We start from the raw sequence: 25,605 nt of genomic DNA on the forward strand, positions 1-25,605 counted from the left end.
TAATTACAGAATGAGAAGGAAAGCAGGACTGGAGAGAGAAAATGGGTTTGTGTTCAGTCACCGCATTTGACGCATGTGAATTGTGAACTGCTGACAGAATTGGGTTCCTTCATAAAATTACTCTATTTTTGATTTATTATTGTACAGCCCAAGCCTGTACAATTCTACCAAACCACATTTCTGCTGGAAATGATCAAACTGAGCACTCTCACTAATCTACAAGTTTAGGAAGCCGGTTCACCAGCTCTTAGAGAAACCCGGAGGGGGTTGAGGACTGCGCATGCTCAATACGCACCTCGGGCTCCGCGCTCCCTCCTCCAAGTGCGAGATCTCGGTTGCCCTCTGCTGGCCAATCCTGCATAGTGCAGTGAAAGGAGAGGAAGTGTTTAGGGGCGTGGTCGCTGGCTGATGACGTAAAACTGAGCGTCACGGGCGAGGGCGTACGCTTGCGTCAGCGGTGCGCGCCGAGGAAACTTAGCCGGCCGCATGGCTGCTGGTGGGTCTGAACCGCCACCGCCGAAGGCGGCCTCGGAGGGGCCGGCGGTGGTTCCGGCCGGCGTCCTGCCCTGCCTGGAGCTGCCCACCTACGCCGCCGCGTGCGCGCTGGTGAGCAGCCGCTACTCCTGCCTGGTGGCCGGGCCGCACCGCAGGCACATCGCGCTGTCGCCCCGCTACCTCAACAGGAAGCGCACCGGGATCCGCGAGCAGCTGGACGCCGAGCTCCTGCGCTACTCCGAGAGGTACTGCGCTCGAGGCCTTTTCCTTCCTAGCCAGCAACGCCGTAAGGTAGCCGGGCGCCCCTTATTCGGGGCGGCGGGTATCCCTAACAGTGGTGTCGCAGAAGAGGGAAGAAAGAGTAAAGAGAGCAGCTGAAGGTTCAGGATTGGCGGCCCGCCCCCGAGGCCCTCGGCGCCGGTCGACGTAGGGTTCCTTCCCCTCCCTCTCTCCCTCTCTCCGTCTCTCTCTCCCTCTCTTTCCGTCTCTCTCTCGCTCGCTCGCTCGATCGTACTGGGGATGGAATCCAGAGGCATTCTACCTCCGAGATACTCCCCCAGCCCTATTTTTTATTCTTTATTTTGAGACAGGGTCTCACTGAGTTGCAAAGCACTAAGTAGCTGAGGCTGTCCGCGAACCCGGATCCTCCTGTCTCAGCATCCCGAATGCTGGGATTACAAGTGTGTGCCACCACGCCCGGGTAGGGTTCCTTTCTTAGGGCGCGGAAGAAACCTTACATGTGATGTGATAATGCCCCACGGAGGGAATGGAGAAACTCGCCCCAGACGTGGAGATGAGAGGAGACCAGGTGATGCAGACCCAGTAGGCCGAGTTCTGTTTGGCGCTGGAAGTTTCGCTTAGTCCCTTCCTGATAATGTTTTCTCATTTGACAGTAAAAGCTTGGTATGCGTACTTAAGTAGATTCTCTAGAACTCTGCAGCCTTTTTACTGTGAAACATGATGGGCGGCGTTTGTTTTCGCCCTAGTAATTTTCTAGGGTCCTCTTCTCTTGGATCTGATTGGGAATGAGAGAAATATCATTTGTTTTGTTTTAAGAACAGAAGTGTATTCAGGCTAACTGGTGAGTATATTGCTCATGGGAGTAAAACAAGTTCGGCGTGCACTTACGTTAAGGTATTCAAAAACTCAGAATTACAAAGGGATGTGCCTTAAGAATCTAAGTTATTTTGGCTCAAAAGAAGGGTTCTAAGACTAGGGTGTGAATGGATTCCCCAGGGATTCATGTTTGTTCCTCAGTAATTCCACGAACCCTGCAGGAATTGCAACGTCTTCCTTGGGCAAATTCACCAAAGCTTTCATCAATAAAAGGGATGCTAGACCTTCCTCCCCACCCCTAGTCTTCTGTGTCTAGAATTTAAAGCTTTCTTTGAGCACAAGCCTATGCACTTGTATGCCTTTAGTATATGCTAGGGAGTTGAAATATAAAAACAAAAGATCCTAGTTTCAAAGAGCTTTAAACTGTAGTAGATATATAAATATAAGCCAGATAAATCCTGCAAAGTGTTAAAATTTGACAGAAAGCAAGGCTTGGTGGTGCACACTTGTAATCTCAGCATTTGGGAGACTGAGACAGGAGGATTGTGGTTTGTTAACAGCCTCAGCTACTTAGTGAGGCCCTTTGCAATTCAGTGAGACCCTGTTTCAAAATAAATAATAAAAAATAGTGCTGGGGGTGTAGCTTGGAGGTAGAATGCCCCCTGGGTTCCATCTCCAGTACTGCAAAAAAAAAAAAAAATTGGCAGAAATCTAAATTAAGATGTAAAAAAAGAGTGGAGTGGCTAATTCGATCTTGTGATCTTTGAAAACAACTTGGTAGAAGAGGGTATTTTGAGATGGTCACATTACAGGCAAATATGGTAACATAAATGTGAACTAATATGCTTTGACTAGAGAACTCTTAAATACTATATAGCTGGGAAAAGGTTAATGTCATGGAAAAGAGATTGTCATTGGATTGGAGAGTGGGGTGTTAAAGACAGGTGGGAGATGATACAGGATGGCCCTTTTGTCCCTTCTTGTCTTTATTAGCTTTTTGTTTGCTTACTTTTGTTTTGCGTTTTGTCTTTTTGTTTTATAAACAGTTCCTGCTTCATCTTCTTATACCCTCCTTCCAGCTCCAAGGTTTGGTACACATACCCTTTGAGAGAACAGAGTAGCACATCTACAAATCCTGGGACATAATTAGGTTTGCAGTTTAAGAAACAGCACTTTAGCATTATATATTTTTAAATAAGATGAGATAGTAGACAAGAATGATTAAAGATGATAGACTTGAAAGATTAAAGGATATACAAAATGGTCATAAAATGTATAAACAAAAGCAGCTTTTTTTTGTTTTGTTTTCTTCTTTCTGAAAAAGTTTTTCCTCGAACCTGGCAGGTAAGGGAGTCATTGTTCAATAGTTGTTCTATAGGAGTCATTATTCTAGAGTAATGAGTTACTGAGTGAATATTCTTTTTCCCCCTTTCCCCCTTCGTTTATTTTGCAGTAGTAGGGATTGAACCTAAGGCATAATGTATGCTGGGTGAGCCCTCTGCCACTGAGCTTTGTCCCTAACCCTGGTTGAATAATTTCTGTAACAGAATTTCACGTTGTGGCTATGTATAATAGATTCTAAACAGATTAAACACCTCCCTTCCCTATCACTTGGGTATGCTAAGAAACCTCTTTATTCAATGCAGATTAGGCACCACTCATTGAACTAAGCATTACTAATGACAAAACATTGAACATACTGCTGGGAATTATAATACAGTAGCATAAACCATTTATCCTGTATAGTTTGTTTTTAGGTCATCTGCAGCATGGGTAGGGCTTCTGTCTGTTTTAAGTAAGGAAGAGGGAAGAATTGAGAATGGCTCTCATGTTAGTGTTTAGGTTTTGTCAGCAGTGTCTTCAATTTGAAAGACTTCTTTCTTTCCCAGACAGTGACAAGATCTTTTAAAAGGTATCTCATTTGTTGGGTGTGGTGGCGCACACTTGTAATCCCAGCATCTGGGAGACTGAGACAGGAGGACTGGTTTGAGGACAGCCACAGCTACCTAGTGATTTTGCTGACTTGGTAGTTACTACATTTCCTTTCCCGATGATCATGATTATTTTACTAAAGCAAAATCTATTAGGAATAAATTCATTATCTTTTTCTGCATGAATCATGTTGAAAATTTACAACAAAAATATTCTCTGTTGTGTCTGGTCTTAAAGTTGTGTGTAAAATCTAAATGTGTATAGATAGATTCAATAAAGTGAGATTAAGGAGCCAGGTGTGGTGGTGCACACATGTAATCCCAGCATTTGGGAGGCTGAGACAGGAGGTTTAGTGAGGCTCTCTGCAATTTAGTGAGGCCCTGTTTCAAAATTAAGAATAAAAAACAGGTCTGCGGTGTAGCTCGGAGGTAGAATGCCCTTTGCTTTATCCCCAGTACCACAAAGAGAAAAAAAAAAGATTAAGGGCAATGTATATTTGTATGTGGAGTAGAGGGATGGATTCAGCTTTGCTTTGGGGAGTCAGGGAAGTTTCTTCCAGTAGTAGTTAAGTTGAGAAATGCTACCAAGTCTTTCTTCTTAATTAAGAAATGCCATTTTAAATAGTTGCCTGCTAATCCCAACTATGCAGTTTATAGAATATCAGTGTCAGTTTCCAATATAATGTAGATATGTGTAAACACATTTCTATTTTCTAGCAACAGTTGGCATTTGGGATTTTTCTGTATGAAGTCACTGACTGTAGTAATCGAGGGCTTCATTGTTAACCTTTTAACTTTCCTTCTACATGCTATTAAGTGCAAAACTTCAATAATGTTAGATAATATCAAAGTTGCCTATATACAGACATAAAGAAATTGAAGTTTTCCTCACCACGTCTTATTATTTATTGTTCTAGCATGTCTAATTCAAAGGGGTAGTAAAAAGGCAAGAAGGATCCATTTGTGGCTGTACAGCATTGGGCATTTTGTTTCTGAGTACTTGTCCTGAATAACCTTGTTACTTTAGCCAAAACTCTGAAACTTTATGATGAACTGGGCCTGCTAAAAAGATGACTAGGCATATCCCATTGTGTTTCTGATGTGGTATATTAAGAAGTGTGCTTTCTGGACTCTTAGAATATCTAATAAAAGAGGGTAAAAGATTTTTTTTTTCTCAAACAGCCTTTTAGGTGTCCCTATCGCATATGATAACATCAAAGTTGTCGGTGAACTGGGAGATATATATGATGATCAAGGACATATTCATCTTAATATTGAAGCTGATTTTGTTATTTTTAGCCCTGAACCAGGGCAGAATCTTATGGTATGTATATCATTTTTTATTTGCATTCTTTGCATACTTATGTAATTGGAAAATTTCCATAGACTGTATACTTTGGAATTCAAATAATGTGAGTCAATAAAATTATCTTCAAAGAAAAATTATTTTCTATTTATTTAACCTAGATGAGTTTGTAAATTCTCCTATTAAATGATGCATGCAGAGTATATGACCTATCTAGTTGATGTCTACGGATTACTTGGATAGATGATCTTAATGATGGGGGAAAGTCAATAGTTATTTTTAAATTTCTCAATTCTACACAAATAACTTTTCTTTATAAAGGGTTCAAGTAGTATAGTGGTATTAAAAACAAAACAGGAATTCAAATGGTTGTGTGTCCTGGCAGGTAATAAAAGTGAATGACAAGGTAGGCACCATCATACACCTGTAATCTTAGTACTTGGGAGTCTGAGCTAGGACTGCAGGTTCCAAACCAGTGTCAGGAACTTAGCAAGGCCCTCAGTAACTAGTGAGACCCAGTTTCAAAATAAAAGATAAAATAGGGCTGGGGGTGTAGCTCAGAATGATACCTGGGTTCAATCCCCAGTATCACCAAAGAAGAAAAAGAAGAAAGGAAGGAAAGAAAGAGGGAAATAAATGAATAAAGGAAATGAATACAGGGGACTGGGCATTCAGTCCATACCACAAAAGTGAAGGCCATGTGTGGTAGGCCATCCAGGCTTCCAGAAGCTGGATATGTAAAAGTTGATGTCAAATATACTGAAGTATATCTTTATCCTCTTTACTTGCTCTTCTCTTCTACCAGCAGTTCTTTTTGTGTATGTATGTATGTATGTGTTTGTGTATATTCACCTATGTGTAATACATACTTTTTAACTAAAAGAATAAAAATTTTATAGGAATTGATGAATCTAAAATGTTAACTAAACCTTGGTATGCTTAATAAATTTATAGATATAATTTCACTTATGACAAAATTCACAAGGACTTTTAATTTTTAAATGTTTTAAATAGCTATTAAAGGCTTTTTTAGTTGTTTAAAATCCTATTAAAGATAAATGGTTTACATGCCATACTTATTAGATTATTCTGAATTTGAATATTTACTCTTACCATTAGGTTTTATACCTTTCTTTGTTTTCCTCTTATTAATCTTTCTTTCAGATTAAAGAGCTCCCTTTAGTGTTCCTTTTAGGAAAGGTCAGATGAAGTTATATTCTCTTACAATTTGTTTGGAAATGTGGTTATTCATTTTCAAAAGTTAGTTTGCTTAGTACAGCATTTTTGGTTGGCAGATTTTTTTTTCCTTGAAAACTGTGCCACTTATCTGACCTGTAAGGTTTTTGCTGAGAAGTATGCTGTCAGTTAGATGGAAGTACCTGTAGGTATTATTTATTTAATTTGCTGTGCAGCCTTAAGAATCTGGCTTGTCTTTATCTCTCACCTGTGAAAGGTTTATAAAATGTTTTGGGGTAGACTAGTTACTAAATTAAATCTGCACAGTGACTTTAACCCTTCTGTGTCCTAAATATTTGTATACTTCCCTAGGTTTGGGAACTTCTCTCGTACCTCTTTGAATAAGCTTTCTATCCCTTTGACATTCTCAAGTTCTACTTAAATGCCAATAGCCTAAATATTTGCTCTTTTTTTGCAGTACTGGGAATGGAACCCATAGGCATTCTACCTTTGAGCTACACCCCTAGCCCAATTTTTTATTCTTTATTTTGAAGCAGGGTCTCCCTAAGTTGCAAAGGGCCTCACTAAGTAGTAGCTGAGGCTGTCCGTGAACGCGATCCTCCTGTCTCAGCCTCCCAAATACTGGGATTACTAGTGTGCACCACCACACCCAGCTCTCTGTTTGATGTATTTAAGTTGTTTCCATTTACTAAAATTGTCTGTTAGAGTATTGAGACATTTTTCTGAGTTCTTTTGAAGGTCACTGGATTTCTTTAAAATAGTTGTTTTAAATTCTATGAGATTTCTCCTGTGTTGCTTATCACTTGGTCAGTTTTTGTCACCTTATTTTGAGAATGAGGTGATGTCATTTTTCCGAAAGTTTTTTGTACTTGTTGGTGGATGATGTTGTCTAGGTATTGAAGGATCAGGTATTTACTCCAGTCTTCCAGTCTGGCTTTGTGCCTGTTTTTCCAGAAATTCTAAGAAGGCTGCTTATTTTCTGGGCCTGTAGTCACTTCTACTATTTCAGCACTAGGTGGCACTAGACCCAGATTTGCGGGGAGTCTGAAGTTGGTTTGTATCACTGTTTTCTAGTACTAGAGGGCAATTTAAGCCCAGGTTTGTCCCAAATATTCTGCTGGTGTATTGTTCAGAAAGAGCCAGGAGAATACCTAACAAGAGTTGTCTGTTTCTCCAGCTTCTTTCTGGGGCCATGGTAGGTCTGTGTGTCTCAGCTCTAGTTACCAGCTTATGACTAGGTACTGCAGGATTCTGTCTGGCTTCTAAAATCACTTGGGTACAACCAAGATTGCTGCAACCATCTACGGGAAATGCTAGCTAGAAGTCTGATATTCTTTGGCCATATATCTTCCCCTGAAGCTATTCAGGCTCTGTGCCCAGGCAGGCCTGAGGATGGGGGCAGTTGGGATCTGCCCAGTATTATGTTTCACCAGTTCAGTACTGAGTTCCAGGGCAAGGTTTTGTGCTTCCTACCTTGTCCTACTCCCAGCACATGGGGTTGCACACTGCTGCACTGCCAGAGGTTAGGGTAGTGTTCACAAAGATTCTGCTACCTGAGCTGATATTGTACGTGAATTTCAAACAACGTCTTGGGTGCAGTCAGGCCCATGCCACAGCTGACCGTGATGTAGACTAAAATACAAAATCTGTCCCACAGAGATAGGGCAGTACTAGAGCCTCTCTCTCTGAATATTTGTGGGCCTATAATTTGCCTAAGGTTGGGAAATGGGTGGTCCAGACACCAAGCACTTAGTGCTAGGCTGAGTCACACAAGTCTAAGCCGCAGAGCTTCTCACAATTTGGAGAGGAGGGTTGATGTTCTCTGGAACCACTCCAAGGCAGAAACTGATGTGATAGACAGTTGCATCTATGTCACTGGTGCACAGGTCTCTGCCTGATGGAGTTGGTTAAGGGGCTTTGTCTATGAGCTCTGACCTGTGTACAGGACCTTCAGATTATACTTGGCTTCCTCTTAACTGCAGTAGGCCTGGCAGGAGGCTCTGAGACAAAGCCCTTTGTTACCATTCCTGTCTACCTTTCACTCTGCCATATAACATTGTAGGAAGAGTGGTGAGCCAGTCTGCCATCTGCCTAGGGCAGTTCCAGCAATTTAGTCCATGCACATTGGCATTGGCCTGGTTGTCTGGAGTTATGGAACTTTGTCCCATAGTGGGTTTCGCTATGGTGAGCCTTGTCTGGGTTTCAGGTCTAAGGCCTGGACTTATTTCTCTTCCCTTCCTCCGAGTGGGAGGCCTCTCTCAGGACTGGGCTGGTTAGGGGAGGTGTGACAGGCATCCTTCCCTTGCTACTTTCTTCAGTGCATCATTATGTTTTGTTACACTAAAAGCAGGCATTATAGTTTGTCACCTGATTTTCTTAATTCTTATGAAGTTAGTTTGATGTATGAATTACTGTTCAACTGGTATATCTCTATGGGGAGAGATGTCAAGAGGATCTTATTTCCACCCCCTAATAAAATCTATAGAGATCTTAGACTGTCTGTAGTTTTGCTTTTTCCAGAATGTTGTGTAGTTGGAATCACTTTTTAGAGTGGCTTCTTTTGTAGATGCACCATAGCTTATATGGAGACCATCCAGAATCTATCTGTGGGGACATCAGATCATGACCACAAGCTTTATCTCACATTTATAAGGGGTTGATGAAAGTTTTAGAGCTTTCATCCATATAATTTATATGTGGTGATTGGGGTGGGGGAGAAAACCTAGGTTTAATGGAAAGTTTTATTTTAAGCTCAGAGGCTACATAATACAGTTTTTAGTTATAGTTTTGAACTTTTAAAACCTCCATAGTTTTCTAGAGTTTAGATTGGGTATGGCATATGCTAAGTTGTAATTGAGGCAAATTTTTATATTAAATTATACCATTAATTTAATATTCTTTGAAGATCAATTTGAAGCTTAGTAGGTCTGGCTTACCTTTTAACTCTGGTCTTTTCATGTTATGTTCTTTCTTCTCCTCAGGGCACAGTTAACAAGGTATCTTCTAGCCACATTGGCTGTTTAGTACACGGGTGTTTTAATGCTTCCATCCCTAAACCTGAGCAGATGTCCGCTGAGCAGTGGCAAATGCTGGAGATAAATGTGGGTGATGAACTAGAATTTGAAGTATTTCGTTTAGACTCAGATGCTGCTGGAGTATTCTGCATTCGAGGAAAACTGAATAATACTAGGTTAGTTCGTCATTGTGTGTGTACGTGTGTGTGTGTGTGTGTGTGCGCGCGCGCGCACGTCATTGAAGATTGAATACAGGGGCATTCTACCTCTGACCTCCACCTCTAGCCCAGTTTTATTTATTTGGGAGCAGGGTCTCACTAAGTTACTAACTCAGGCCTCCCTGAGTTACTGAGGCTGACTTTGAACCTGTGATCCTCCTGTCTCAGTTTTCCAAGTATTGGGTTTACAAGCATGTGCCACCACACCTAGCTTAGTTCATTATATTTGAAACAAAGATTTAAGTGGTAGATAGGAGAGTTCATGATTTTGACAAATACGTCTTTGCTTTATCAAATGTCTGTGGTGTGGCTAATAGGTCAGGTTTAACGTTCAGTGGCCCATCTATTTGAACCAAACCAAATTTAAATGCCTTGTTTTGACATCTGAAGAAGTACTTTGAAAACAGAATTTAGCATTTAATGTTAAATTTAGCATTAAACTTAAATTCCATTACCAGGCATGGTGGCACACGCTTGTAATCCCCACGCTTAGGAGGCTGAGACCGGAGGATCACACAGATTCGAAGCCAGCCTCAGCTACTTAGTAAGGCTTCCAGCAACTTAGTGAGACCCTGTTTCCAAATAAAATATAAAAAAAGGTCTGGGAGTATAGCCCGGAGGTAGAAAGCCTCTGGGTTCCACCCCCAGTACCACCAAAAAATAAAAAATAAATTCCATTGAGCTGAAGGATAAAGGGATAGAATATAAGAAATTTATATATTTTATACTGCCATAATTTAGAAAATCTTAGCATACTGAGATATTCTTGGTCTCATTTTCTTTTATTTTTTTCTTAATGCTACCAATTTTTTTAACTGTTAATTTACAGTTTACAACCCAAGTGTTCTGATGTTTCTGAAGAAGTAGCAGAAACCGGCACTGAGGAAACTGTTGAAAAAGTTCCAAAGAAGAAAAAGAAAAAGAAGAAAGACTCAGAAATGTCTGAGGTGAATGATGGTGCCACAGAACTCACAAATTCTGCAGATGTTGCTCCAAAGGAGGAGGAGGACTTGGGGTGCAGTGATAATGCACATGGCCTCTGGGAGGAAGAGCCCAAGAAGAGGAGGAAGAAGAAGAGAAGGCACCAGGAGGATCAGGACCCTGTTTTTCAAGGCAGTGACTCCAGTGGTTACCAAAGTGACCATAAAAAGAAAAAAAAGAAAAGGAAACACACTGAGGAGGCTGAGCTTGCCCCAGTTCTGGAAGTCTCACCAAAGAAAAAGAGAAAAAGTAATTTTCTCTAGTGCATACTAAATATGATTCAGTTGCTAAAGGACTTACACACAATAGATAAGTAAATATTTTAAATGATACGAATTCTTATTATGTTGTGCCAAATGTAGTAGCCCATGTCTGTAATCTTCCATCTACTCAGGAGGCTGAAGCAGCAGAATTGTAAACTTGAGGCCAACTTCAGCAACTTAGGCAGACGCTGTCTCAAAATAAAAACAGTGGGGGATGTAGTTCAGTGGTAGAGCACCCGTGGGTTCAATGCCCAGTACCACACACACAAAAAAAACCCTTTAGGTATACTGGTAGTTTAGAAAACAGGGAACACTTGACTAAGAGTTGGAAAGTTTTGTGTTAAAATCACAAAACTGACCATAATTTGGTTAATACCAATATTATTAAAGTACAGTTTTATTGCAGATAGAATAAAATTCTAAGAGCTTCTCATTCTCAACTGGCATTCTTCAAGATGTTATACTCTACATAGTCTCAAAATTAGCAAAAGAACTCTTTATTACAATATCATTTTTATCATTGAAAAATAAGTCCCCCTCCTTGGTAATAGGTTTCACCATTAGTTATTACATGGTTTCTTATTTGGCTTTTTAAAAAACTCAGTACATTTGCCGGTTTTAAGTTTTATTTTATCATAACTATGTTAATATTTTTGTTGTTTAACTTAAAATGGGTTGCCAAAGTTACTTCTGAAATCTTCAGAGCTCTGAAGTACCAAGTCTCTGTTGACTTTGTAGTAGGAAACAGTATTCATTATTCTTTCCTTCCAGGGGATGATGGAAAGTGCTTTTATTTTATACTTGTTAATTTGTTTCTCAATCATTCTTGATTTTGAAGTGTGTTGGAGGAAGTATCTACTTCGGGGCTACACCCCCAGACCTATTTTATACTTTTTATTTGGAAACGGTCTGCTGGCTTCGAACCTGTGTGATCCTCCTGTCTCTGCCTCCCAAGCATGGGGATTGCAAGCATGCGCCACCACTCCCAGCAGGAAATTGTTTTAAAGAGGGCACAGTGCTTATTGCTTTTATTGAGAAAATGTGGAATGTGTCGTGAAAAACATAGTAACAGTGACAAGCTGGTTGAGGATGATAATCAGTACATGATTATGCATTTATCAGATATATCATCCATTTGTCAGGAATATAATGGCAAACAGGGAGATAGAAGTTCTTCCTTAATGGAGTGTTATAGGAGAAACATATACAAGTAAGAAAGTCCAGGAAATTAGTATTTGTGTTAAATGCTATGAAGAAAAAGATTGACCATTAATATTGCCTATGTTAGTATCTAGGTGAATGAAGAATTAATCTTGTCTTATCAGCCCTTATGTTGCCATTTATCTAGTACCCAGCACTGTGCTGGTCTCATAGTTTAATCTTGGATAATCAATAAACTCTGCTAATGGTGTGTCTTGATCTATAAGAATAGGAATAGAGAATTTGGACACTAGCAGACCATTCACAATGCTCCTCTATAAGTAGAAGTGCCAGACAGTGCAAAGGTGCAAGTCAGTGTCTTTTCATTACAATTGAGACAGTCAGTATTGGCCCTTGAAATGTGACTCATCAGCCAGGTGTGGTGGCACAGGCCTGTAATCCCAGTACTTGGGAGGCTGAGACAGGAGGACCACAGGTTCAAAGGCAGCCTCAGCAAGTAGTGAGACTTATCAAACTAGTGAGATCTTGTTTCAAAATATAAAAATAAAATAGTGCTGGGAATGTAGCTCAGAGGTAAAATGTTCAGTCCCCAATACCACCAAAAAAAGTGACTAACCAAATTGAGAGGTGTTACCAATATAAATACATACATGATTTTAAAAATATACAAAGAAAAAGAATGTAAACTTAAGATTTTATACTGGTAAATTACTATATTTGGGGCATAATGGGTTAAATAAAATGTTATTTCAGCCTGTTTTCGGTTTATTTGTCTACAAAGATTAAAATTGTTCACATTACTTTTCTTTGCACAGTACTATTTAAAAGTATTAGTTGAGAAGTTGAAACAAGCAATAGTATTGAGATGTAATGTATTGACACATCCAGATAATGTTTAATAAATGCTTCCTTCAAGTTTTAAATTTTTAATATATAATTACAATTATGTTTGAAAGTGTAGAAAATTAGTTTATAGCAAGACAGTTCTAACCCCCTTTGATGTATACTAAGGAAATTATGATGTTTGTACTATTCATGGGAAAATTTATTGTGGCTTAATAAGCAAATTCCCATATTATAAAAGAATGTGTGTGTATCTTTGGAGAAAGAAGGGTGGCCTGTGAGATTTATCATTCTAATCCTTAGGACAGAGGTGGTGAATTTTTCCCCCATGGTTAGGTTATATTGTATGAATATGGTTTTAACAAAGGGATATGGTCTGGGTGAACTTAACCTAATCATGTGAGCTTTTTAAAATTAGCTAGTCTTGAAGCTAGTGGAAAAATAGAAATTGGAAAATATTTGAAACGTGAGAAGCATTTAGTAGAAGGGAGAATTTCTCCTACTGAAGATCGAGGGGGACATGTGGCAAGGGCCTCAGGAGCTGAGAGCTGCCAATAGCCAGCAGGAAAACAGGGTAATACATCACAAGGAACTGAACTCTGCCAGTGACCAGGGTGAGCCAGAAAACAGATTTTTCCTCCAGGTAAGAATTCAACCCAGCTAACCTCTTGATGTCAGTCTTTTTGTATCCTGACACTCACAGTCAGACCTCTGACTGACAGAACTGTGAACTACCGAGTGGGTATTCTTTTAAGCTACCAGGTTTGTTATAATTTTCAGAGAGCCATAGAAAATTAATATACATGCATGTGATATGCAACAATCTTTTATTCAGCAATATACTACATATTTAACAGTGGTTATAGTTTACAGTATAGGTATATTGTAGGCTAAATAATCTAGGTTTCTATAAATTGATATTTGTACAAGGATGAAATAGCCTAACAAACACATTGATCAGATTGTATCTGTCATTGATGCATGACTATACATTGCCTTATGTACTTTTAAAATTGTATTAACTCATTTGTATATACTTGTGGCTATACTTAAAAATGTATTTTGTTAAGCTAGGAGAAGTTTTTTGGAATTTTTATTTGAAATTGCACTAAAGAGCTTAATTGAATGACAGTTGATTGAGGGAAAGTGGACTAAGTCTATTACATCCTTCAGTAACACTGACTTTGTCTATGAATGCCTTTTATATATCTACTTTCCAGAAATTTTATAACATTTCTTGTTTTCAGTAGGATTTTTAAATTTTTTTTTATTGGTGCATTGTATTCATACATCATAATGGGGTAAAAAAAACTTGTATGGACATACATGTACACATCACCCATTTAGCCCCTACCCAATTCCCACCCCATCTCCTTCCCATGCTTGGCTTAGTGGTTGACTTCTATATGTTTAAGTATATTATATGCTTTAGAGAATTTCCGTCTTCTCCCCTTCTGTCCCCTCATTTAGGTTGTCTTGTTTGCTCCTCTATAGGATTTCATTTTTCATCTTGTGTTCCACCTATGACCCATTTTTCCTTAGCTTTCACACATTAGGGAAAGTATGCAATTTCTTATTTTTTGTGACTGACTAATCTCACTTAGCATAATTTCCTCCAGTTCCATCCATTTCCCTGAAAATGATGTAATTGTGGGTTTTTTTGTTTGTTTGTTTGTTTTTTTGGCTGAGTAAAATTCCATTGTGTACATATTCCAGTTTTGTAATCCATTCATCTGTTGATGGACATCTTGGCTGGTTCCAGTTTGGCTATGGTGAATTGTGCATCTATGAACATAGATACATATGCATTAGTTTGATAGTTTGGTTTCCTTTCTTTTGGGTAGATACCCAGAAGAGTTATTGCTGGATCAAATGGTAGATTTGTTCCCATTCTTCTGAGGATTCTCCATACTGTTCCAAAGTGGTTGCACTGATTTGCAATCCCACCAACAAGGTTTTAGAGTTCCCACTTCTCCACATCCTCGCCAGCATTTGTTGTTGCTTGTGTTTTGAATGATTGCCATTCTAGTTGGGGTTAGGTAAAATCTCAGGGTAGTTTTAATTTGCATCCCTCTGATTGCCAATGATGCTGAGCATTTTTTCATGCATTTATTGGCCATTTGAATTTCTTCTTTCGTGAAGTGTCTATTTAGTTCGCTTGCCCATTTTTTGATTAGATTGTTTTTTTTTTTAGTGTTTCTTGAGTTCTCCGTATATTCTAGATGTTAGTGGATTTTTTTAACATTGCATGTCCTAGTACTTCCTGCTGACATATTTCAAAATAATTCATTTCATACATTAACCTTTTATCTGACCAAATATGCTAAAATTTCTCCATTTTTTCACATCACCAATGCTTTTATTTCCCATTTAATTTTGTTTATTTAAAATACTTTTTCCTACGCCGGGCGTGGTGGCGCACGCTTGTAATCCCCGCGCTTGGGAGGCGGAGACAGGAGGATCGCGCAGGTTCGAAGTCAGCCGTGCTGGCTTAAGAGACCCTGTTTCCAAATAAAAGTATAAAATAGGTCTGGGAGTGTAGCCCAGAGGTAGAAGGGCTTCCAGGAACCCCAGTGCCATCAAAAATAAATAAATAAATAAATAAAATACTTTTTCCTGGTTTTGTTCACAAATTACTATTTTTTACTAAATCCTAAATTTTGGTTTACTTTTTCTCCTTGGCTTCTTCAGTTAAATTCTTAGTTTCCACTTATTTTAAGCTTTCTCATTTAGTAATAGAATGATTTACCCCTAAAATCTTCTCTCTGATTTGCCTTATATTTGTTTGATAATGTAGTAATCACATTATTTTTAATGTCTAGATAATCTAAAATATAATCTTTGAAATTTTCAGGATTTCTCTAGTACACTTTTAAAATTTTTCTAAGAGGTTTTATTGTTTTAATTGCTTTTGTTTCTAGCTATATTATGCTTTGTGGCTTTCAAAGGTAAATTCTGATTTCAACTTTTAGAAATTGTGATTTTCCTTGGGCCAGGACATTGTCCGTTTTAAAGATTTTCTTAATTGAGGATGTAAGGGTGATCTGACTACGACATCTGTCAACCCATTGATTGCCTGATCTGGCTGATTAGGCAGGTGTCCCCTTCTTCCCTTACCTCTCCATGTGCTTCCCTGCCAAACCTGTTGCACTCCCTCAAAGAGGATGATCTTCCCTGGATAGAGGAGTACTGGTCTTCGGTCAAGGGTATATGAGTTAGCTGCGCTTTTCCACTAGAACCTCCAAGCAAGCTCTCAAAGTCCATTTGTAGGCAAACATAGGGTAGTCAAGTTTCCAAGACTCAACACATCCAAATGAGATGTTGCACAAGGCAGTTTGCCTTTCTTTGAAAAAAAAAATGATTAAAAATGACCTCTTTTCAAGTATATAAAAGCACTATTTTAAAATTTTTTATATGCCACGCAGTAGGAACAAAATTGGAAGTAGATAAATCTGCACCTGGTGTGACTTTTGGGGGGCATTTCTCTGGGATGAGTCTTGGGATGTTTTCTTGGAAAGTTCAACAAATGTTTAGTTCAGTATATCATTGGCTTTCTTTACTAAAAACAAAGATGGTCAGATGTTTGGTCTAAACTAATTTTCTTCCAAACTTCTCCCTCGGCAGCAATAAATAACTTCATGGTATTGTTTTGTCTTCTACTTCTTTTAAATAAATATTTGGTAACCAAGATCATCTTAAAGCCAGTTGCCTTTTCTCAGGCATTATAATGTTAAAATGTTTCCACTTAGGCACATTCATTTGATAATTTGTATAAATGTATTTTAAAATCTTTTAGTAAGGCAAAAATTTAGTTATAAAATTAAACTAATTAAGAATATAAGAATCAACAAACATAAATTTGCAACCAGGATTTCAATAGCAAATAAGCCACAGTCTGTATAGTTGTAGGTAATTAGTTCCATGTTCATTAAATATAATTAGAAAATGTTCTGGTACTTACTCAAGGAAAAACTAGGACAAGAAATACCTTGCCAACTCTTGTCTTAGCTGGAAATAGAAGGCAAGAGATCCATCAAAGACCATACTTTAAAAATTAAAATTACAATGTCTTAGGAATAAAATGACAGATTTATGACTTTATGAGCAAGAAATGAAAGAATTAAAATGAGTATAAGACATGAAAGAACTTCCTGTTAATTCTACAAAGGACCACATTTTGTTTACTTTGTTATAGTCTAATGTTTTTCAGATTTGATTGTCAATAGATTAGATTAGACTACCAGTTAAAGATCTCATAAGGTATCAAAATGCCATATTCTTTCTAAGTGTGATATTTATGCATATGTACAAGGGAGGCTGAACAAATATCAAGTTTACAAGTGATTCAACAAAGGGTTTTTTGGTTTTTGTGGTGCGGGGAGTTGAACCCAGGGGTATTCTACCTCATATATACACTGCTAGCTCTATTTTTTTTGTTACTTATTTTTTGAAACAGTCTTATGTAGCTGAGGCTGATCAGGAACCTGCAATCCTCCTGTTTCAGCCTCCTAAGTACTGAGATTTACAAGCACGTGATGCTGCACCCAGCTAACAAAAGTATTTCAGTGCTCAGTGTTGTAAGATAACCAATTTTTATTTGTTCCTTTTGAGCTTTTCTTGTTAAATGACATTGACTGAGTTCTATAGGAAAAAGTTCATTTGAGCAATTTTTCTTGTCTAGAGTATGTTTCTTTACCTGTAAAATGAATTGGGAACTAGATGTTATAAAAGTTCCTTTTGTAACTCATACATTAAGCAGCATGAGCTCCATGAGCCAGATCCTCTTGGGGCCATGTAGAGGGCCCCACATAGATGCACTCTATGAAGTTTTAGTCACAGCTGAGAAACCTATGCTTAAGGAACCCAGTATTAGTTTTACATTACTGTAACAAATACTTAAGATAAATCAACTTAAAAAGAGGAAAGGTTTATCTTGGCTCACAGTTTTGAAGTTTTCAGTCTGTGGTTGGGTGGTCCATTGCTTTTGGACTTGTCACAAGGCAGTACGTCATGGTGGCGGTACATGCTCACTTCATGGCAGATGTGAATTTATATAGTGGGAATGGCACGGTGCCAATATTCCCTAAGGGCATGGCCCCAGTGATCTCGATTCCTTTCACTGGGCACAACCATGAAGGGTTTTACCCCTTTTCAGTATAGCCACAGTTTGGCGACCTTGACTTTAACATGTGGGCCTTTGAAGGACACTTACCCAAACTGTAGCAGACCTAGTAATTAAAAACCTGCTTCTGAAGCTGGGTGTGCACGATTGGGAGGATAGGACAGGAGGATCACACAGGGTTATTCTACCTCATATATACACTGCTATGTCTATTTTATTACTTATTTTTTGAAACAGTCTAAGTAGGTGAGGCTGACCACGAACCTGCGATCCTCCTGTTTCAGCCTCCTAAGTACTGAGATTACAAGCAGGTGCTGCTGCACCCAGCTAACAAAAGTATTTCAGTGCTGTTTGGAACAGAGACCCTGTTCCAAAATAAAATATAAAATAGGTCTTGGGAGTGTAGTCTGGAGGTAGAAAAGCCCTGGGTTCCATCCCCAGTACCACCAAAAACAAAAACAAAAAACAATAAAACCGGCTTCTGCCATACCTGGCCAAACTTTGCTCCAGGAGAACAACTTTGTCTTCATTACACTACACAGTAAACCTAGTTGTTTAGATCTCTGCTAGGGTTGGAGGCGTTCTTATTTTCCAAGGTTTTAACTAGATAGCTATTTCTGAAAGATTAGTCTGGAACAAAAGATGTGAATGTCTAAAGTTAACAAGATGTGCAGAATACAAGTGGTTTGTGGAAATTTGTCTTCTAACATCACCTCATTCCAAAAGAAAAGTTAATCTAAATAATTTATATGTATGATAAATATCACTAAAGATATCTATTAGAATTTATACAACTAGATCTAAAATAAAATAATTATATGGTCTTTTTTTGTGTGGTACTGGGAATTGAACTCAGGGTCATTCTACCTCAGACTACACCCCCAGCCCTATTTTTTTATTCTTTATTTTGAAATAGAATCTCACTAAGTTGCAGAGGGTCTCACTAAGTGGCCGAGGCCAGCTGCAATACTCCTATCTTGGCCTCTCAAGTACTGGGATTACAAACTTGTGCCATCATGCCCAGCTTATTTCAACTTTATTATTGAACTATTCACTAATGCTTTTTTACTTAATAGGCTTGTAGGAAAGCTTATCTTCAAGCTGCTTATTTATGTCATTTTAAAAATTTGATATTAATATATGTTCATTGTAAAATAAACTATCATCTTGAACTATACAACATATTCATAAACGTGTTTATATTAGTTTATATACTTATATAGTACTTGCTATTTTTTAACAACTATTTAAGAAACTACCTTTCCTCTACTACATAGATTTATATGGGTCGTTAAGTCATTGGGCCTAGACTTGGGGCCCCACGTGATCCCATCCCATGAACTATGGATTTTGAAATAACCAAGCAATTAAATAAATAGGTGAGATTTTGAGAGTACTAATTTTGATCCAGTAAGAGAGTAAATTGTGCTCTCTCTCAGGGATTATTGAACTCCCATCAGAAGAGACCTTACAGACCTTCTAAAGGGAGTTTAGTTAGCGTTGGGACCTAACTAATGTTTCTTTCCTAACCTCTCTATAGATTACATAATAACCTAGAATATTTCTACCTAATTTCCCTTTTGTTAGCTTTTCATTGCTTTGACTAAAACACCTGACAAGAACAACTTAGAAGAAGATTTAGTTCACAGTTTTGGAAGTTTCCATTTATTGTCTGCCATGGCAGAAAAAGCTCATTGGAAGAGAGAGGACACTCCAGATCCAAGCATTAATACCATCCTCCTTTTCCTTCTGGGTGAGACTTAACACTGTGGCCTAACATCTTACCTGGTCTCTTCACATTTTCTTTCAGGCATTTTGGTAAGTCCTCTCGTTTGTTGATGTTCATTCAGGTGTCTGCTTCTCAGAGAGCCTTCCAGATCACTAACTGTAAGTAGGATCTAAAGGTTCTGGTAACTGTTTGGGCTTTTGTGGAATGAGCCTATTAAGAATCAGGGAAACACAGGACAGTAGGGCCTGAGGTGAAGTCCACTGATAATATTTGAATTCCTATGAACAACCTGAAGCTAGAACCATCTTGGACTTTCATAGGCCATAAATCAAGAAATCCCCTTCTCTCTTCTGTCCCTCTCTAAGAGCGAGCAGCAACTATTTATTTATCCCCTTTCTGACAACAGCATAGGTGAATGATAATAGAGTACTGGTCACATAGTAAATGCTCAATGTCTATTTGCTGGATAAATGAAAATATATTAAACATCACTCCTCATTCTCTTTGTAACCACTAATCACTTTATTTTTTATTTATTTATTTTTATTTTTTGCGGGTCTGGGGATGGAACCCAGAGGCATCTGACCTCTGAGCTACACCCCCTGCCTACTTTTTTATTCTTTATTTTGAAACAGGGTCTCACTGAGTTGTGGAGCGCCTCACTAAGTAGCTCAGGCTGTCTGTGAACCACGATCCTCCCGTCTCAGCCTTCCAAATGCTGGGATTGCAAGCGTGCACCACCATGCCCGGCTACCACTAATCACTTTAAGGCCAAATTTTTATAGAAGTACGAAGGGTCAAGTGTACTCTTAGTTCACAAGACCTAGTGTGCAGAATATTTGTTCTATCTCTTTAGACATGAAGGCAAAGATCTGAGTACCATGCTTAAGGAAGAGAATGTCTTAAAATTTTAAAAAGGTCATTATACTCTCTCAAGCTATAGGACAATAATATTAGAACTTTGTTTTGCTTTGGCTTCTTGTTTAGAGCCAAATTCTCTTGTTTCATGAAATTATCATTCCCATCTGGAAAAGTTGTTGGAGCAAACAAGAATTTCACAAAAAATTAATTATACTCAGCTCTTTTTTCTATACTCTCACATTTTAATTTAGAATTTTTTGTTCCCAAATGAATAGAAGCTACTAGAAATTACATAATCTAAAACACAAAACAGGAGGCAAACAGGATGAGAGTTGCTGTAAAATTCTGGGTTTTGGGAATTTGTGGACAAGAATACAGCTACGCCTCAAGAAAAGATGAGAAGTTACTGGAAAGCAGCAGTAGCTTCTCCCTATCATTTATGGACATTCCTCATCATTTTAGAGGCCCAACCACATGGAGACTGATTTTGGGAGTGCCTATTCCCAACTGCAGATTCTTGGAAAGAATCTGAGTGGCATCCACTCATGGTATTGCTAACATGACTGTCTGGCATCAAGATTTATGAAGCAGGAATTTTATGAATGTAAGAAAAATTCTCAATCAAAAAGGAGCATCATTATTACCTGACATTCCAGAAGGTGGCTTCTATAATAGGTACCAAATATTTTCATCCAATAAACATTTTGAAACAGTGCCATTTATTTTTATGATTTTCCCTCATAGAGATCTTGACTGAGTTACATCTTCTGTTGTATGAAATAGGAGATCCAACATTTAGAGAAACAAAATGATCCTAAAATATACACATCTGAATTAGCAAACTGCAAGTTGAAACTATTGCTAAATGTGTTCGGTTAGTTTGGGAACATCAACTCTGAGAAGATGTATATTCTGATTTTATAACCCAGAGATAATATCCTGGTTAATCACATGGGGTTATATGTGATGGGAATTGGGAGTGGCATTTATAGTTCCATTTAAATATAGTACTGATGTAGTTCCATGGCAAAGCACCTGCTTTGCAGGTGTGATGCTCTGGGTTTGATCCCCGGTTACAAAAAGACAAAAAAGAACCCCTTTAAATATGGTACTGAAAATTTATATTATTGAATGAAATACATTGTCCATCCATATCCTTTTAGAAATCATAAATTGGGAAGGAAGCCATTTGGTTTTCAAATCACTTAGTCCTGGGGCAGCAGGATTTATTTCAGTCTTCCCATCTAACCATTTGAATTGTCCCAGGTGCTATATCTTGCCCTGCTGGCCCAGTGTTTATTGCTCCATGCAAGAAAAGCAAGTGAACACAAAAATTGCTGCCAAAGAGCCTGGGCTGTGGGTGCAGTCAGTGGATTAAGGGAACACCAAGAGGAAGCATTGCTTCATCCAGTCACATGTTGGAGGTGAGATATATATAATTTTACCAATTGACATGTGACAGTAGAGGGAAAATGAGACAGGCCACACAGCTTCAGTGTGGCTCCCATTGTTTCTCCAGTGGAGTTTAGCTTATTTCAAAATATGAAGACACCTGTACTGCTAACACATTGAAAAAAGAAACAGATGGTGAAAGCTCCATGGTCTCCAAAATGAGTATTTTAGAGACAGATCTGGAGAAGTGAATGGAAGAAGAGGGAAGAAAGGGGAGAAAAAGCCATGGGCCATTTTGTTTTGCACATTTTTTTTTGTCTTGAAAGTAATACAGTAAGACACAGTTTAAAATGTGTTTTCTATGTACATATTTCTCCATCCATTCTAATAGCTCTGAGAACATTACCTATAATTTACAAATGAGGAAGATTGAAGTAATAAGGCTCCTTCACCAACATTACAAAGTAGATTCTGAATTTTTCCAAATAGAGTTTATATACCAGAACAAATAATAAAAGTGACTTCTCTAACCTCAAATAGAGAATCACTGGTTATTCAAATCACAAAGAGTTTCTATCAGTTTTTCTTTTAGACAACTTTATAATGTTAATAAGGTTGAGGAGATTTCCATTTCATTTATGTCACTATTTTTACTAAAAATTTATTTTTCACTTTGGTTTCAAGTTATATATCCTGTTTAATATCACATAATTTATAATTGAAGTAATTTTATGAGGTGAATATAAATGTATTCTTTCACACATTAAAAACTATTTTTTATTATCCTTAGTATTTTTTTTTATCTCTGAGAATTGCATTCATGCTGCCATTATTTGTTGGATAGCTACTATATATATATATATATATATATATATATATATATGATATTTAGCACTGTAATTATATCGTTATTTATTAGATGCCTTGTATATGTCAAACTCTGATTTGGGTATTGTAATTGTAACAAAATATACAAAAAATGGCTATTAATAAAGAGTGCATTTCAGTAGCAGGAGGCAGACAAAAAGATAAGTAAATAGTATGCTAGGCAGTAACAAATATTATGGAGAAAAATAAGACCCATCAGTATGGTGAAGTGACTCACTACTGCAATTTTATTTTTTTTATATTTATTTATTTATTTATTTATTTATTTATTTATTTATTATTTTTATTTTTTTTTTGGTGGTACTGGGGTTCCTGGAAGCCCTTCTACCTCCGGGCTACACTCCCAGACCTATTTTTACATTTTTATTTGGAAACAGGGTCTCCTAAGCCAGCACGCGTGGCTGGCTTCGAACCTGCACGATCCTCCTGTCTCTGCCTCCCAAGCGCGGGGATTACAAGTGTGCGCCACCATGCCCGGCTTGCAATTTTAAATAATAAGTAAAGGCCTCACTGGGAAATGAAATCAGAGCAAACCCTTGAAGATGATTCTATAGAAGGGGGATTTCAGGGTGAGGGTGTAGTCTAGCAGGATGGGTTTGGAATTCAGATTTCTGGAAGATACCTAGAACAAAAATGATAGTGTGACTACAGCAGTGATAAAGGTGGAGAATGGAACAAACCCCATAAGTTCATAGAAAGTTAATTTTGTCTTATGTCTTTGTACCTTAAAAAAAACCCTCAGCTTTACCAAAATAACCTAGAGAAACTACTTTGATGGAATTAATGGCATTTGCTTAATAATTATTTTGCTACCAATTATATCAAGGGTAACTGAAGGCTTGTAATTAGAAAAAATATTTTAAATGTTTTTGTATTAGGTTGCATGTGAAATGTGCCTTATCTGTTTTGGTTTCAAATTATAAAATTAAGAAATATATATTTATGGGGTTTTTATGTATATGCCATAATTAAATCAAATAACATTATTCTTATCTGACAAGTGATATACTAGCTTCCAGATGTTAATTTTGGGTTATTTTATTTTCCAGTAAATTTAAGTGATTGTTTCCAGATGTGTTTTCTTTTTATGTTTAGACATATATAATACTAAAATTTATATAAAAAAAGCAAGTTTGATACTCTACTCTAACAAAACCCTCTTAATAGCATAAGGTTGTGCATAAGTAAAGTCTACACAAATAAGTGGTAAGAACAATATGCTTTAGATGTAACTTGTTCTCTTTTCCCATTTATACTTTCTATTTTAGTCAGTTTTTTGTTGCTATAATATAATACTTCAGGCAGGCTAGTATTATAAGACAAACAAGTTTACTGAGCTCACAATTTTAGAGTCTGAGAGTCCAAGATTATGTGGCTCCATTGCTTCAGCTTCTGGTGAGGGTGCAGAAGAGGATGGCATTGTAGTGGGAATGTGTGCAAGAGGAAGAGATTGTATTGCCAAGCAGGAAACCAGAGAGCAGTTCAGGGTTTAGGTTCTTACAACTTGCCTTCACAGGAACTTACTCCAGGTGGCCAGCAGTCTCTTTTGAGGGCAGCACCCTCATTTCATCAGAGGACTTTCCAATAGGTCCCACCTCTTGAAGATTCCATCACCACTCCCATTGCTACACTGGGGACCAAGCCTCCCATGTACAACCATTAAGGGATAAACCACATGGATGTGTGGATACAATAGTACCCTCTTTAACCATGTTGATTCATAGTCCCAGTAATGGCAGCCCTTATATCATACAACTACATTTTTTTAGCTGTATTGATTTGATAAGGAGGAACAAATGAACCAAGCTGGTATCATCATTTTCTGTTGTCAAGAAACTTGGAATATAGAAACAGAACAGGAAACAACATATTATATTAAGGCTGCAACTAAAAAGTCATGGAGATTAGAGATAATGCCAGAAAAATAGCAAGTCAGATTTTGATAAAAGTTAAAATTACAAGTAAAAACTAGAACTATTCAAAGAAAGGGACTTTGCAAAGATAGGGTCTTATATGAGAAGATGACTTTTTCATATGGCCTTGGAAGAATAGAGTTTGAGGAACTAGCTGCCAGCCAAATATCTATTTCATGTAAAAACCTTTGTGGTAGCCAGAAGTCCGTAACTGACAAAATACCTGAGATAATCAACTTAAAGGAAAGAAATGCTTATTTTGGCTCATGGTTTAGAGGTTTTTGCCAATGCTTGGTTAGATCCAGTGCTGTTGGGTCTGTGGTGAGGCATAACATTATAGCCTGGAGAGCACGGTCAAGCAAACTGCTCACCTTTTATCTACGAAGCAAAGAGAGGGGGAAGGAAATGGTATCTCAATATCCCTTTGAAGGGCATACCCTTAATAATCCAGTATCCTTCCACTAGGCTCCACCTTGTAATAGTTCTACCACCTCCCAGTAGCACCATAGGCTGGTAATCAAGCCCTTAGCATAGGGGCTTTTGGTGGGGGGGCATTTATGATATAAACAATGTTTCACCCCTGTGTCCTAATGACCCATGTCCTTCTCACAATCAAAATGCATTTAGTCCATCTCCAAAAGTCTATAAAGTCTTAGCAGCTCCAACATTTCTCAAAAGTCCAAGTCCAAAGTCTCTGAGACTAAAGGTAAACTCAGCTGTGAGCCTTTGTAACATATCAGAATCAAGTTAAATACAAGTATTTAAATAAATTTAAAATAAACAAGTATTTAACTTGTTTCTGATAAAAATGGTACAAGTAAACATTCCCATTTCAAATGGGAGAAATAACGGTAGAGAAAGGGAGAATACACCAAAGCAAGTTGGAAACTCAACAAGGCACACATTAAATCCTATAGGTCCTCGCCCAGCATCTGGGGCATAAGTGATATGAGTCCCAAAGGGCTTGGGAGTCATTATCCCTATGGCCTTGCTGGCTGCAGCCCAAATGACCTCTCTCTTGGGATGGCTCTGCTCCCTGCCTGAAGCTTCTCTCAGCAAATCCTTCACATTCTTGGCATCTCTAACTTCCTGGGTTCTTTGTTGCAGCTTTATCAGCTTCTTGCATGTCCCTATTGGGCTGCTTGCAGAAATTCTTCCTCTGCCACACACTGCCTTGATCCCAGGAATTCCTCTGAAATTTTGGTTGAAACTTTATGGCCCCATAACGATTGTAG

At 38.1% G+C, this 25,605-nt stretch overlaps 1 protein-coding gene across 1 annotated transcript; it reads left to right on the forward strand.

The window, feature by feature from the left end:
* Positions 1-486: 486 nt before the first annotated feature.
* Positions 487-10,461, forward strand: POLR1F (RNA polymerase I subunit F; the record flags this gene model as incomplete). Its single annotated transcript, XM_080701691.1, has 4 exons — positions 487-740; positions 4,665-4,806; positions 8,967-9,175; positions 10,047-10,461. The coding sequence occupies 4 exons, from the start codon at positions 487-489 to the stop codon at positions 10,459-10,461; spliced, it is 1,020 nt and encodes a 339-aa protein (XP_080557817.1).
* Positions 10,462-25,605: the final 15,144 nt, after the last annotated feature.

This window comes from Muscardinus avellanarius (assembly GCF_963383645.1).
Source record: "Muscardinus avellanarius genome assembly, chromosome: 9".
Taxonomy (NCBI): domain Eukaryota; kingdom Metazoa; phylum Chordata; class Mammalia; order Rodentia; family Gliridae; genus Muscardinus; species Muscardinus avellanarius.